General features: G+C 46.8%; 1 protein-coding gene across 1 annotated transcript; it reads left to right on the forward strand.

The window, feature by feature from the left end:
* The first annotated feature begins 11,152 nt into the window (after positions 1-11,152).
* Positions 11,153-12,088, forward strand: LOC125644806 (olfactory receptor 51G2-like). The gene has a single exon (XM_048869375.2). The coding sequence runs from the start codon at positions 11,153-11,155 to the stop codon at positions 12,086-12,088; it is 936 nt and encodes a 311-aa protein (XP_048725332.2).
* The last annotated feature ends 4,452 nt before the right edge of the window (positions 12,089-16,540 follow it).

Raw genomic sequence — 16,540 nt, forward strand, 5'->3', positions numbered from 1 at the left:
GCCTGCGGCACCACCTTCGGAAGCACGCCTTGGAACCCCGGTGGAAGGGTCCATACCAGGTACTGCTCACCACCCAGACAGCAGTGAAAGTATCCGGCATCGCTGCATGGATCCACGCCTCACAGTGTAAGCCAGCACCACCTCAAGGGGACCAAGCACCTCTGCAAGACCACGCAGAACCAGCTTCAATCCCAGAAGACAAAGAGGAACAGCCTGCAATACCTTACAATCTGCGCTCTCGTAAGGATTGCCAGAAGCAGAGGGTAAGCAGACAGCAGGACCCAACAAACAAGAAGCAGTAGTGAGCCTAGCACCTGCTGCCTGGTGGATGTAAAACCGTGACTGCGGTTCCCTCGAAAGGGGTTGTCGGAACCCAGAAAGGGTCCTGCTTCCAACATGTGTCCTTTGAGAAGCTTAATCCTCAGCTACTGTGTCCTGAGGGTCTGGGGAATCCAGAGTGACAGTGACAATTCTTTCATCCAACAACAGGTGCAGATAGCCCAGATCCTGAATATTTCTAATTGCTGGGTCTGCAGCCACATCCCAGCTCACTCACAAGCTAGTATCCCCACCATGGTAATCCCTTTGAATTCCTCAGAGCTTGCTGGAGAACCCTATCCACTTAAAAGGACATGGAAGGAAAATGACACTTGGGGGCTGGGAAAAACATATGTTCCTAAACTTATAAGTGTGGTGAAAGGAAAGGGCCACTGGTGCTGGGTGTGTAATGGGACATTGTTGAATCTAGGGAGGAGCAGCTGTCTCCAATACATCGTGTCCCATGGTGTATGGGACTATTTAAACAAGATTGGAGAATGGCAAACCGGGTATGGAAAGATAAACTTCCTCTCAACCTGGGACCAAACCAAAGATTCAATCTCTTGCTCCCCCTACAGCCTCCCTGAGAAAAACAGCACCATCTACAAATGTCCTGTGAATGCTACCTCTTCTCCCAGTGAAAATCATCCTGTGCCCTTTGGGGGATACTATTCCTCCTTTGTAAATTTCCAATTGATTTCTTGTATCCAAAACTGCACAAGACACACCATCCATCAGGTTACCCCTAACCAGAGTGCTAATCTAATGTTGTTGAATGTCACCAGTGAAAGTAATGAAAAAAAAAAAAAAGATTGATGTATGGAATCCACTAAGTCATTGGTCATGGGCATAGCCTTGACCAAAAGGGGGAATTGTGGAAGTATAACACTGTATAAGTATAACGTTGTATAAGGGGACATGCTGGATACATTGTATATGAGAGGGCATGCCAAAACATGTTACTAAGTATCTGAGAGAGCACACGTAGGGACAGTTAGCTTTTGAATGGAGAAGCAATTAAGATAGAGCCAGCACGTCTAAGAAGCAGGCATCAGAATGGAAGGTGTGAAGGGCAATTACTTAAGTTAACTGGAAGCTGTTAAAGGAGATTGTTAAGGGTGGCAGGTAATTGAAGATACGTGACTGGTCTCAGGGATCTCGAAGGGTGGTGACTAAAATCTTTTTCTTCTTTTGTCTGTAACTTCTCTGTAACTTGTTCTCCAAAAAAAACTGTATAAATTAAAAGACACAAGCCCCACTCGGGGGCTCACTGCTAAATGTATTAGCAGAGCAGCTTTGCTAATAAAACAGAGTGGTCTGATAAATTGTGAGTCTGAGTCAAACTTTGACACACAGCATACTTGAGCACTGTGTAATTTTACAATTGTGACCTTCACGGGGGCACCCTTTCTAGCTGTCCACTTCTGAGTTGGCCCGTTGTATCATGATGCCCATAAATACATGGAAGTGCATGGCGAAGATGGTCATTTTATTTATCTGCCCTGCATTGAAGCTATTTATAAATGTGTTTCATTGCCCCACAGATATACTTTTTATTTTCTCCATTCCTGAGACTTCAAATTATTCCACTCTCTCTTTCCAGCACATGGGATAAATTCTTAGTGCCAGGTTCTTAATTCAATAATCGTGACTTCTACTAGGTTGATCCAGGTTTACATGTGTAAATTCAGTCAGAATCGGACTTTGTTAACTTTCCCTTACAATATGCTCCTGGTGATAGACTCTGACCCGCAAGAATCCCTCCAAGAGAAGCTGAAGTGCTTTGCCTGGCCAATGTTAACTGGAGCCTGAGCATATGATCATCCCCACAGGACCTGCATCCTCTCCCCATGCAGGGGTCTATAGATACTTGGCAAGTTACCAGCTTACACAGACAGTTAATTCAGCTGGGCGGGGGAGGGATTGACATCACAATTGGGTGAATATGCAAACACTACATTTGCACTAATATCCACTTGTGTGTGCAAATTACTTCAGCCATACTCACATAAGTGGCGATGGGCAAAAATTATTTACAACTAATATTACACTCCCCTTTCCTGCACCTCAGCTCTGTAACACTACTGAAACAACTACCAGTGGCTCCGTTCTCTCATAACTTTTTGGAAAGACTTGCAGCGGTATTTGTGAGGGATTATCACATCTGTAGTTTAGCACACACTTCAACCCATCCCTTCCCCTCTGATCTTCTTTCAGACCTGATTTCTCAGCTTACAGTGGGACTTAAAATGTAGCGTCTGTCACCTGGATTTCTTCAGAATCTGAAAAGATCACAGTGTCTCAGCCCTCATTCAGTCCCTTGTCAGCAAATAGAAGTCTAGTAGCTCCTCTGTCCCTGGGTCAGTAGCTGACTGGTTCTCCTCAGGTTCTCTTCTGTCAGTCTGTAGCCTGTATCTGGACTGGTAACAAGCCTTGGGGTCAGGATAGAAAATATTCATTCCCTGATCTCTGGCTCACTCGTACATAGTAACCCCAGCACCGGTTATTCATCCAAGATGAGTTTGCAGGAAGTGGATTTGAAAGTCAAATGCATGAGTATTCATAGAAATGGAACTTCATTTCCCACGTGAAAGTAGTCTATTGCTCTCTCTCTCGCTCGCACTTTGACTGTCTCTGTCCTGTATTCACAAAATACTTGGCATCTGGGAACAGCATTGTGACAGACATGGAGCTGAGCTGCCATAATGAATGTTTATGTTCAACCCAGTTCTTGGGATGTTTGCTGCAGAGCTATATTGGGTTAACATTTGGGATATTTAAGTTATGGCTCTATTGGGTGAAACCAATATGGATCTTCCTAATTTCATAGCAGGCTGCTGGAAAACAAGCAAGAAGGGAAGCAATAGCTCAGGAGAAGCCATCGCTCAGCCACCACCCCAGGGAGGACAAGAGACAACACAGAAGCTACAAGCTGGGAAGAGCCCGTTTCTGAGTTCCAGCCGCATTCCACAGCTTGTTTTGCCAGTTCTGTCAGTCTGTCCAGAGGTGGGGCAGCTGTTGTGAGAATCTCTTCAAACTGACAGGCACAGACACTGTTGGGAAGTCTGAAGGCCCTCAGCCTGCCTGGGTCCCCGTAAGAGCAGAAGGGCTTGGGGTCAGAGATCTGTACAGATTGCTGTTTTAAAACCCTCTGATTCTCCCATGTTCCACTTTCTTCCTGCTGTTCGGATTCAACAGTATTTTGCTTCTCGAAGGCTGGCTGGTCACTCGTCTCACCACTGGTCACAGACTCCCAGAGGGGAGAACCACAAACACTCGGACCTGCTCACCAAGCACAGTCGATCGCAGTGTGTTGTAGCCCAGAGCCTAGTCTGAGGGTGGGAGAATCGTGGGATTCCACCCCATGAGAGGGAAAACTACAAGGCCTGACATCTGGCACTCAAAGACCAGAGCGGGGACAGAGATACTGGTCACCCTGTAACTCTGACGGGTAGCTAGAGTGTAGAAATGCTGGAGCCCTCAGCCAGTGAGGAAATGAAAATATGCCCAATTGCAGCTCTTACCACAGAGCAACAGAGCTCTGAATTCCTGCGTTGACAATCAAGCCAGAGAATAAAACCTTTGAACATGCATTTGATGGTTACATTTCCCTGAGAATATAAACCTGAGATGATTTTGGAACTAATCTCTGATGTTCCATGGGGTCTCTTCTCACTCAGCCCCTGGCTGGATTGGGCCCAGAGAACACGGCACCTCTAGCAATGGGACCCCTTGAGAAATCCTGACTCAGGGCATCGGGGTTTTAACAGTCCGAGCTCGCTTTGAATGTCAGATTTTTGTGCAACTTGAGTAACTCCCAGAGCAGCATGGGCAAATGTAGCCGTGGGGTTCCCAAGCTACCTAGCACTGCCTGCCCGTCAGCCCCTGTCACTGAGTCACCCCGACAGCCCCACTGAGTCCTCTGCTGCTGTACAGAACATCTGCCAATGGAAACAGCTTGCAGCCTTTCCCCTTCACTTTGCATTTTAAAGACAGTGAAACCTGCCAACGTACCCAGGTCCTGGTAGACGTGGAGCTGCTGACACCAGAGGTCTTCACCCAAAAGGACAAGGAGTCATCGGAAAGGTTGCAAGGGCAGCAGGCAGTATCTGTTCAGATAGGGAGGCAGGTGTTTTTATGAAGCGTGCTCACACAGTCCCTGGGGGGGCCACTTGGCCATCAGGGAACCTCAGCTCCTTGGTTTCTTGTGCATCGTCTTTAACCCCGTCACGGCCAATGGCAAATGGCAGGAGGCCAAATCACGGGGGATTTGTGGAGATGCTACCCAACCGGACTGCAGGCCAGCCCTGCTGCAGGCTCTGCTCCTGGACTCCGGGCTTGTCATCACTGTTTATGGTTCCGATTAGTCACAAGGCTACCTCGAGGGCAGCTGAGCGATAATGATGACACTGTCACAGCTACGATCTTGCTGAAATAAAATAAAATAGAATAATAATAATATTATATAGGAGCAGATTTCTCTCTATTTCCCCTTGTTTTTTCCTACCCCCACCCCCCACCCCCAGACGTTCTGGTTAAACTTGGATTTATGCTGGAAATGGCCCACCTTGATTATCATGCACATTGTAAAGAGAGTGGTCACTTTGGGCAGTCTTCATAAGAAGTCTTCCTGGAGACATTCAAGATGCCATCTGGGCAATGGCTGCTGCCTGTAAAAACTGAGAGTCATGCATGGACATGTGACTGGCCCAGGTGACTCCAGAACTCCATCTTGGAGCTGGATTCTGCATAGGCGAGAGGAGGGGGTCTCCACCCTCAAGAGAAAGTCTAGTTAAGCCCGTGGGAGACTCTTCCTTTTTGTCTTCAGCTGGCTAAGGAGACAGCGTCTCCACCCCCAAGGATACCTGAAAGAACCTGGAACAAAGGACAGCAATTACAGTGGGTGTGAGTGATTGCTGGACCCAGACTAGAAGGAGTCTGGTCTGGAAAAGAGAGCTTACTGGAACTGGTGAGGTTTTTATCTGTATTCAGTTTGATTCAACATAGACTTGCCTCTTTTATATTATTTTGCTTGGTAATTCACTTTGTTCTGTCTGGTACTACTTGGAACTACTGAAATCCTACTTTCTGTATTTAATAAAATCACTTTTTACTTCTTAATTAACCCAGAGTATGTATTAATACCTGTGGGGGCGGAGGGGGGGGACAGCTGTACATATCTGTCTATCAGTGTTTTAGAGGGCGAACAATTTATGAGTTTACCCTGTATAAGCTTTATACAGGGTAAAGCGGATTTTTTTAGGGTTTGGACCCCATTGGGAGTTGGGCATCTGAGTGTTAAAGGCAGGATCAGTTCTGTAAGGTGCTTTCAGTTAAGCCTACACCTGTTAGGGGATGTAGTTCAGGCCTGGGTCTGGGCGTGCAGCAGGCTAATTGGTTTCATTAAACCAGGCAGGGCACTGAAGTCCTCAGCTGCCAGGGCAGGAAAACAGGAGCAGAAGTCATCTTGGCACATCAGGTGGCAGCTCTCAGGGGGTTTCTGTGATCCAACCCGTCACAGGAGGCATTTCTATGTGCTCCCCCTGCCCCGCAGACCCACTCCCCCGCTCCCCTCCAGGGGCACACAGAGATTTCCAGCAGCCGCACAGCAGGCCGGGGTGTAACGATGTTGTCTCTGCCGGGACTCAACTGAGAGTGTCAATTCTGGACAAATTGCTTCGAGCAGGGCAGTCACAGCCCAAAGCTGGGGATCCTTTACATCTAAGGCACGCCAAACCAGCAAACAGAGAGGACTTTGGTTTTACCCCACTGGCTAACCAGAAGTCACACAAGTAATTCCCTTAGACACTCCAGTTTTCCAGTATCATCACCGGTGCCACTTATTATGAGGGTGAATGGTTATGAAAACCAATGCCCCCGTAAAAGAAAAAAGGTTCCCCCGATCCCAAAGGAACAAACTCCAGACCCAGGTCAATATACAAGTCAGATCTTATCCACAAATCACACTGTTGCCAATCTTTTAGAATCTAAAACCTAAAGGTTTATGCATAAAAAGAAAGAAATTCATAGATAAGAGCTAAAATTGGTTAAATGGAATCAATTACAGACAGTTCTTGGTTCAGGCTTGCAGCAGTGATGGAATAAACTGCAGGTTCACATCAAGTCTCTGGAGTCCATCCACAGCTGGGATGGGTCTTTCAGTCCATTCTTCAGAGCTTCAGTTTGTAGCACAGTTCCTCCAGAGGCAAGAAGCAGGATTGAAGACAAAATGGAGGAATTTCCAGGGCCTTTTATATTCTCTGCCATGTAGAAGGACACCCCTTTGTTCTTACTGTGGAAATCACAGCAGCAAGATGGAGTTTGGAGTCACATGTCCATGCATGACTCAGTTCTTTGCAGGCCAATGCCATTGTTTACATGATAGTTTGAACGTTCCCAGCAAAACTCAGATGTGCTTTGGAGTCTCCCAAAGTCCATTGTCAGTTAAGTGTTTCTTGATTGGGCACTTAATCTGCAGAGTCCCTTCTCAAGAAGCTGACCAAATGCTTCACTTATGTGACACATTTAGATACAAGTACATAGCCAATATTCATAACTTCAACAACAAAATGATACACACATACAGATAGCATAATCATAACCAAGAAATCATAACCTTTTCATAGACACCTCATATATCAACTTTTGTACAATATTTGCTGCAAATATATAACAGTGGTTGCAACAATGATCTATATGGTCACAGTTTATGTCAATAATATCATACAGGGCGATGCTGGCTCCCTCCCCACTCTGCCTCCCTCCCTCTACCCCGCTCCCAGAAGTGGCGGGCATGTCCCTCCAGCCCCTGGGGCCGGGGGGTGTCACTGTGTGCTGCCTTCACCCCGAGCGCAAACTCCACAGCTCCTATTGGCCAGGAACATCTGCCAGTGGAAGCTACTGGGGTGGCGCCTGCCGCCAACTCCCCCCCCCGGCCTAGAAGCTGCTGCCAGAGGGGTGCCATGCCCCTGACCCCTGCTGCACTGGAAGGCCCTGGCCCAGCCCAGAACCCACACCCGTCACCTAAACATCCTCTCAGAGCCCGACCCCCTCACTGCCTCCCATACCCCAACCCCCTGCCGCAGGCCAGAGCCGGCACTCCAACCTCTTGCCCAGCCCAGAACCCACACCCAAACTTCCTCCCAGAACCCGACCCCCGACACCCCCTCCCATACCCCAACCCCCTGCCCCAGGCCAGAGCCTGCACCCTGCACCCACACCCCCTCCCATACCCCCACCCCCTGCACCAATCAAGCTACCTCACTTTATTTTCATTTACTTCCTATTACTTATAACAGAGGAGGAGGAGGAAGGAAAACAGAATGAAAAATGGGAGGGGCAGATAAGAGAGAATGTTCTTTTCTTGGCTGGGTCCCAAAGGGGGGGACCCAAAAATAAAGCGACGCATGGGGGGCCCCACTAACTCTATGTCCCCCACTGGTAACGACAAGCCCGGATTCCAGGAATAGAGCCTGTGGCAGGGCTGGAGCTGCCGTCCAGTTGGGCAGCATCACTGGGCGTCCCCTGTGAATTGGCCTCCGGCAGTCTGCCATTGGTCACGCCAGGGGTTAAAGCTGGTGCGTACAAAGCCAGGCAGCTGACATTCCCTGATGGCCAAGAGGCCCCCGAGGGACTGTGCCGGCAGGCTTCATAAAGACAGTTGCCTCCCAATCTGAACAGAGACTGCCTGCTGCTGATGCAAATGCTCCGATGACTCCTTGTGCCTTAGGGTGAAGACCTCGGGTGTCAGCAGCTCCCTTCTAGCAGGAATTGGGTACGTTGGCAGGTTTCACTGACTTTAAAACGTGAAGTGGAGGGGAAAGGCTGGAAACTGTTTCCATTGGCAGATGTTCTGTGCAGTGGCAGAGGACACAGCTGGGCTGTCGGGGTGACTCAGTGAGGGGTTTGGAAGACAGGCAACGCTAGGCAGCTTGGGAACCGTGCTCCATGGTGGACTGTTCAAGCTGCACAGAAATCTGACATTCAAAGTGAGCTCAGGCTATGACAATTCCCATGCCCTGCATCAGGATTTCTCAAGGGGTCCTATTTCTAGAGGTGCCGTGTGCTCTGGGCCCGATCCTGCCTGGGCCTGAGCGAGAGGAAATCCCACGGATTATCAGTGACTAGTTCCCAAATCGCCTCAGGTTTATTTGCTCCTGGAATTATATTCAACAAATGCATTTTGAAAGGTTTTATTGTCTGGCTCAATTGTGAACGCAGGAATTCAGAGCTGCGTTGCTCTGTGGTAACAGGTCCTGGTAACTGACCAGAAGCTGTTTCTATCACTTACATTCAGGGTCATGTAGACAATCCCAATGCAAATCTCTGTTTCAGCAGTAGAGAGCTGAGGAGCAGGAAAGAGGAGTGTTATAGAGGTTGTATGAAATTTACAAATATCACCTCTTACATGAGCATGGCAGAAGTAACTTGGACACTCGACTGGATATTAGGAGAATCCTCGTGTTTACACACGTCACCCATGTCTGACGCCAACCCCTCCCCCATCCAGCTGAAGGAACTGTCCATGTTAGCTTATAACTTGCCAGATAACTACAATCCCTTGCACGGGGAGAGGATGCAGTTCCTATGAGGATGAAGAGAAGGCTGTAGGATGATCCACATCTCTGGATTCAGGCAACACTATTCAGGCAAAGCATTTCTCTTGGAGGGATTCTTGGGGCTCAGATTGTATCACGGGGAGCATTTGTTAAGGGAAAATTAATAGATCCCAGTTCTGATCAAATTTACTCATTTAAATCTAGAGTTATGTAGTTGAAGTCTTTATTATTGAATTAAGACCTGGCACTAAGAATTTATCCCATGTACCTTAAGAGACAGTGGCATAATTTGGACTCTCAGGAGGTAGGTAAATTTGGACTCTATAGGAGGTAAAAATATTATATATAATGTAAACCTTCTGCCAATCAGAGTTGGCAGCAACAAGGGCTGGGTTCAGTATCTAGGGGTTCCATTCCAATGACACAATGCAAAATCGGCTCAAGCCCCCACCCAGTGACCTGGCACAAATATATACCACCCCCGCTGGGCGCCTCCAAGAGGTAATACTTCCCCTCTCGCAAGCACAGAGTCTGAGTGTATCAAAAACCCTTTTAATAACAGAGAGAAATAGAGTGGTATTATGTTGGGCAAAAACCACCAAAAGGATTCGTAACACAACCCATGAGCAAAAAACCCACCCAAGCAAATTGGGGCGTGTCCTTTCCCTTTGGTTCTTGAGTCCAGCAACCCAAAATCACCCAAAGTCCCAAAAGTCCAAGAACCCAAAAGTCTCTGTCCCTGGTCAGGGCAGCCCCAGAGTTCGAAAGTTTATCTGCAGAGTTTTACCTCCCAACCTGGGTGGAGACGTGGGTGGGAGGGGGGGTTAAAGGGCACCTTAAGTAGTCCAAAGCTGATTGCCCCACCTCTCCATGGGGCTCCGCTCTGCCAGCCACCCCCATGAGCTGCTCCAGGCATCCAACAAACTGCTCTGCTCCACCAGCCGCTCTGCTCTGCTAGCCGTCACGCAAACTGCTTTGCAATAGATTTTTGGGCTCCCCCACTACTTAACACAACACTCAGTGATTTCAGCTATTAGTAACTTTAGCTCTTTTGTGATTTCAGCTTGTAGTAGGGGAACCCCAGTGCTCGTGCACTATTATCCCAAAGCAAATTCAGCTTAAGAGCCTGTAACTAAACCCCTAATAGAATCATAATTAGCTCTGAAAACCTACAGTAGAGAGAAAAGGAAGCACAATCAGCAAGTGATACCCTCACTAGGGGGCCCATACCAACAAGCATTAATACCTGTCCCCATCCTCACTCTAGTCACTGGGTTTTGGAATCCATGACCCTTGTCTAGCAAGTGCTGCTTAGTTGATGATGAGTCCCTCCATCATAACAAAAGGCCAAGTACAGTTCCACTGTCCTTGAATCATATAATCAGGATAATAACAGTTTATTCCTGCCCCAATAACAGAGAAACTGGGGCTCTTAGAGTAGACAAAGTGACCACTCGGCAGGGTGGGTGTGCCTATGCAAATGAGATCAGCCCTTGAAATTCTTTTCCACAACACACCATGACTCGCCACCAGATGTCAGGGTAAAGCTCATCCTGACTCTGCTTACATATATATATATATATATAAAATGAGGCAATGAAACATGTTTATGAATGGCTTCTATGCAGGGCAGATAAATACAATGACCATTTTCACCATGCACTTGCCATGTGTTTACACACATGTCATGATACAATGGGCCATACTCAGAAGTTAAGAGCCAGAAAGGGCGTCTGTGCGAAGGTCAAAATTGTAAAATAACAGTGTTCAAGTAGGCTGCGGAACTCAAAGCCACAAGATATCAGTGGGGCCAAGAGCTTAGAACCTTCCAAAGAGTGACTGGGTGTGTATATGGGTAACTAGAATATACAATTCCAGTATTGAGGATTGTTTTAAAAAGTTTTGGAAGGGCCCACAAACTTCTTGATTTATACCACAAAATACGTCTTACTTGTGGGTGTCGAGGGAAACTTTTCCTGGGAGCAGGTCATCTCATAGCTCCCTATTATAGGGCTTCTTCCACCTTCCACTGAAGCATCGAGAACTGGTCACTGGATACTGAGCTAGATGGACTGCAGGTCCAGTCTGGCAGTGCCAATCTTCTTATCCGTGGCGTAAATCCAAGACTATGTTTTTGTTGATCTTCCTTGAGCTCCAGGGAGTCTCTAGAATTGCACAGAGAGCAGAATGATATCTCATTAAATATCACCTTGTCACCTGTTCTTTTTCCTTTCAGGAAGGAAAGTCCAAAACTCTTGGGACCTGCCGTGTACATTATGTCAGCTGTCAATGACACCAAACTCAACTCTGCAATATTCCTTCTCACCGGGATACCTGGGCAGGAAGAGGTCCATCTCTGGATCTCTATCCCCTTCTGCTTCATTTATGTTTTTTCAATATTGGGAAATTCAACCATTCTGTTCATTATAAAAACAGATCCAAGCCTCCATGAGCCCATGTACATTTTACTTTCCATGTTGGCCATCACAGATCTTGGCTTATTGATATCCACCATGCCGACAATACTGGGTATATATTTGTTTAACTCTAGGGAGATCAGCCTCGATGCCTGTTTTGCCCAGCTGTTCTTCATCCACTCATTTGCAATGATTGAATCCTCCATACTCTTGCTGATGGCATTTGACCGCTTTGTCGCAATCTCTAACCCACTGAGATATGCTTCCATCTTAACCCTGCCGAGAATATTCAAGATGGGACTGGTATGTGTGCTAAGAGGGGTGGCCGTATCATTCCCATTCCCCTTTCTCCTGAAACGGTTCCAATACTGTCGAGTCAATGTCCTCTCCCATTCCTACTGCCTGCACCAGGATGTCATGAAGCTGGCTTGTTCGGATATCACAGTCAACTACATCTATGGCTTGTTTCTTACCATTTCCATGGATGGGTTAGATTCACTGCTCATCTTCCTCTCTTATCTGATGATCCTCAAAACGGTGCTGAGTGTTGCATCCCACACGGAGGGCTTCAGGGCCCTGAACACCTGCGTCTCCCACCTCTGTGCCATCCTGCTCTTCTACACACCAGAGATCGCCTTGTCTTTGACACACAGATTGGGGAAGGGCTCTTCTCCCTTACTACAGATTGTCCTGGGCTACATCTACCTGCTCATCCCGCCCCTGATGAACCCAATCGTGTACAGTGTGAAAAGCAGACACTTTCGTGGGAGGATAATCAGGGTGTTCGTTAAGTGAAAGGTCAATGCTGGCTCTCATACTGCTGACCTGGGAGATGAGAAACATGGTCCACCTATTCCTTGCTGGACCCTTACATCTGAGAAGACATGAGCTACTGATCTCCAGTCTGTAGAGAGAGGTTCAGATAGTGTTTAAGGTCTGGAGCAATGGGAGAGGGGCTGGTGAGGGAGGACAGCTCACTGGGGGATGGAGAACAAGACAGTCAGCAGCATTTACAAAGGGCTTGTCTACACTACCAAGTTTTGTGAATGAAACTTATGTTGACCCAACAATCGACAAAAGCAAAGTCGCCAAAGCGAGTCTACATTTGCCCCCTCTGTTAACAGATTGTGTCCACATTCGGGGCACCATTATCGACAGTGTGAATGTATCCCAGAGTGCCTGGTGGCACCATTCTGACTTTGCACTCTATAATGCTTTCTGGAAATATGCTCATGAATGTAAATATGACATAACTGGAATATGTTTGATTCTACGTATGCATGTAACATATCCCTGTAAAGGTTCTGATCTACTGAATATATTCATCCTATTTGTATGCATGTGTCATTATTGTGTTTGAAGTTATGAATAGTGGCTGTGTACTTGTTTGATTTTAAGTAGCCTTCGTAAGGCATTTGGTCAGCTTCTTAAGAAAGGAATTTGCAAGAGCCCAAACAAGAAACACTTAATTGACAATGGAACCTTGGAAAACTGCAATCCACATAAGAAGTCTACTTGTGATGTTCAAGGTAGCATGTGAACAATGGCTGCCACCTGTAAAGTTCTGAGTCATGCATGGACATGTGACTTGCCCATGTGACTCGAAAACTGCAGCTTGTAGCTGGATTCTGCATAGGAGAGAGAAGGGGATTCCACCCACAAGAGAAAATCTATTTAAGCCTGGGGGAGACCCCTCCATTTTGTCTTCAGCTGGGTCAAGAGATAGCCTTTCCACCCCCAAAAGAATACATGAAAGAAACTGCAACACAGGACAGGAACCACAGGGGTGTGAGTGATTCCTGGACCCAGACTAGAAGGAGGCTAGTCTGTCAAAGAAACTTACTGGAACATCTCTGAGGGTGAGATTTCATCTGTAATCATTTGCTTACTGTACTAGGTTTAGACTTGCGTGCTTTATTTTATTTTGCTTGGTAATTCACTTTGTTACTCTCTTTTATTACTTGGAACCACTTAAATCCTACATTCTGTATTTCATAAAATCACTGTTAACCTATTAATTAACCCAGATTATGTATTAATACCTGGTGGGGGGGGTATTTGAAATACAGATATATAGTCCATGTTGATAACTTCAGGTACAAAAATGAAACATGCACACAAATAGGATAATAATATTCAGCAAATCCTAACTTTTCCAGTGACACATCACAAGACATATCTTATACCAGATGCAACATAATTATGTCATAATCATGTCAGAATCATACAACTATCATCAATATGGGATGTAGTGTCACAACCTCCTTTACTGACCCCTCGATGTGGGACTCAATTTGTCTCCTAAAAAGAGGGACTCGGGTGTGAGAATCTCCCTCACATCCTCTGCAGTGAACACCAATACAAAGAATTCATTTAGCCTCTCCGTAATGGCCTCATCTTCCTTGAGTGCTCCTTTAGCACCTCAGTCATCCAGTGGCCCCACTCATTCTTTGGCAGGCTTCCTGCTTCTGAGGTACTTTTAAAAAATTGTTCCTAATTGTTATGACTTTTCCCAGTTTCCCTTCACATCTTTTGAACTACTTGCACGGTACTGCCGAGCTCAATTCAAAAACTATGAGCCACACCCCAGAAAATCATGAGATGGTTCCAAATAATGAGATTTAAAAATATACTTATGAGAGCCCCCGACTGTAGGTAACAGAGTTATGCCACAGAGCTCCGGACATAACAGTGACTGGCTTGCACAGCCGCTTGGTACCTGAGACACAACTCAGTCTCTCCCCTTCTTCAGCCATGAGACATACAGACACTGGGTAAGTAAGGCTATGTACATTCTTAACAGAAGAGGAATGACCCAAATCCAGCTACAACTCTCTGTTGGACCCAAACAACTTCCTCCCCCTGATCCAGCTACCCCCAAACTGGGTGATAATGGAAATTTGGATGCAGAGTGTGAGGTCTATCACCAGCACTAGAGCGGCTCTCACTGATCATGGAGCAGGTGGGGGTCAGGAACAAAGTGAGGGGCAGCCCCGCAGGGCTCTGTTTGCCCAAGCAACACTCTCCACATCCTTCACTCTCTGAAACCACGTCCTGATTCTCCCTCTTACTGCCGAGCTGCAGGAGGGGCCCAGAACTCCCTCATCAAAAGGTGCTGTGCTAATGACAGGCCTCATCACCACGGTTTGTTGGGAAGAGTTCAGGTTCTCCACCCAATACCCCAAATCATCCTTAGGAGGCATAGAGCTGAAATCTCTCTAAAGCTCTTAGCTCCGGCCCCAATTATTGTAGCATCTGAGCGCCTGTCAATCTGTGACATATTTATCCGTACAACACCCCGTGCGGCAGGGCAGAGCTACTAACACCACTGGGCAGATCCCAAGGCCAGAAGGCACCACTGCTATCTCGTAGTCTGACCCCTGCCTAGCACATGGCAGAGACCTGCACCAAAATAAGTCCTGGAGCAGAGCCGTTAGAACTACATCCTGCCTTGATGTAACAATTGTCAGCGACGGCAAATCTACTACGGCCCTCGGTAAATTCATCCAATACTTAACTACTCTCGTTGTTAGAAAATATTACACCTTAGTTCCAGTCTGAATGTGTCTTCCTTCGGCTCCAGCCACTGGATCCTGCTATAACCTTCTCTGGTAGATTGAAGAGCCCATTGTTCAATGTTTGGTCCACATGCAGGTACTTACAGACTGTGATTAAATCACCCCTTAACCTTCTCTTCCTAATGCTAAATACATCGAGCTCCTTCAGTCTATCACTCTAAGGCTGGTTTTCTAATCCTTTAATCATTCTCATGGCTCTTCTCTGAACTGTCTTCAATTTATCAACGTCTTTCTTGAACTGTAGACAAAAGAACTGGACACAATATTACAGCAGTGGTTGCACCAGTGCCAAATATAGAGGCACTGAGCCCCGGGTTAGCACTTTAACGCTGAACCACCCTTCCTCTCTGGGGCAAGTGACTGAGTGGGGGCAGCTGGCAGCTCAGCATGGAGTGTTCAGAAACTCATGGAATTACACTCCTGTGACAACACGAAACAGGAACCTAAGAACAATTCCTTTTTCAGACAATGAGGCTAAGTCATGCTTTCTCCTGAATCTCCTGAGGGACAGATCCATTGGCCAGGGCACAGAGCAGGGTCATAGTGGACAAGCAATTCCACAGGAGCTCCCAGTGTGACTCAGAATGGCCTAATGTGATCCATAGGGACATGAGACTGGAAGGGACCTCCTGGGTCAATGAGTCCAGTCTCCTTTTATGGCAGGCGACCCCAGCATATCACCAGTGCATAAACCTGTCAAGCTCTATTTTCAAATGTTGTTTCCCCCCTTTCTGTTGGGCAGCTGTTCCAGAACCTCCCTACTCTAATGCTCAGAAACCAACTTCTCATTTCCAGCCTCAGTTTGCTCTTAGCCAGTTTCTCCTCATTTCTTCTTGTGCCAATGCTGTCCTTTAGCTCCAGGAGCTTGGCTACCTCCCTGGTGTTTCCCCCTTCCCTGACTTGATGAATTTATAGAGCAATCTGATCCCCATGCAGCCTGCATTGTCTTATGCTGAACCAGCCAAATTCTTCCAGTGTCCTCCAAAAGCCAGGCCCTCCATTGCCGTGACCATCCTAGGAGCCCTTCTTTGCACCTGTTCCAGTCTGAATTCTTCTTTCTGTAATACGCATGACCAGAATTTTACATAGTTTGCCAGAGGAAGTCTGACCAGTGTCTGTTATAAGGATCTTACTACTTCCCTATCTCGCCTCACACATTCTAGGATCTCATTTGCTTTGTTCACACCTGCAGCACACTGGTGGCTTACAGTCATCCTGGGACTGACGAATACATCACTTCCAACTTACCCTTGGCTGTATAAACTCGCATGTAGTGAGTCGAACCTGGGAAGATTCAGAACTGACTTGATAATAGTGTGCAAGCCCTTTTACAGGAATGAAATACCAGGTACGAATGGGCTCTTTAACCTTGCCGGGAAAGGTATAACAAGGACCAATGGCTGGAAACTGAAGCCAGAGAAATTAAATTTGGAAATGAGACACACATATTTTTGACTGTGTTGGTCATTAACCAGGGGAACAAACTCTCAAATGACTTTGTGGATTCTCCTGATATCTCCAAACCAATATTACATGCCTTCCTAAAAGATACGGTTTAGAGGAACAGAAGTGATACTTAGTCAGATACAAGTCAATATTGGGGTAAACTGGGAGAAAGTCTCCAGGAGGTCAGACTCGATAATCTAATGGTCCCTTCTTTCCTCAACTT

The sequence above is a fragment of the Caretta caretta genome, chromosome 1 (assembly GCF_965140235.1).
Source record: "Caretta caretta isolate rCarCar2 chromosome 1, rCarCar1.hap1, whole genome shotgun sequence".
Classification (NCBI taxonomy): Eukaryota; Metazoa; Chordata; order Testudines; family Cheloniidae; genus Caretta; species Caretta caretta.

Excerpts from the sequence above, each read along its gene's own strand:
- LOC125644806 (XM_048869375.2), top strand. The coding sequence starts at position 11,153 with ATGTCAGCTGTCAATGACACCAAACTCAACTCTGCAATATTCCTTCTC.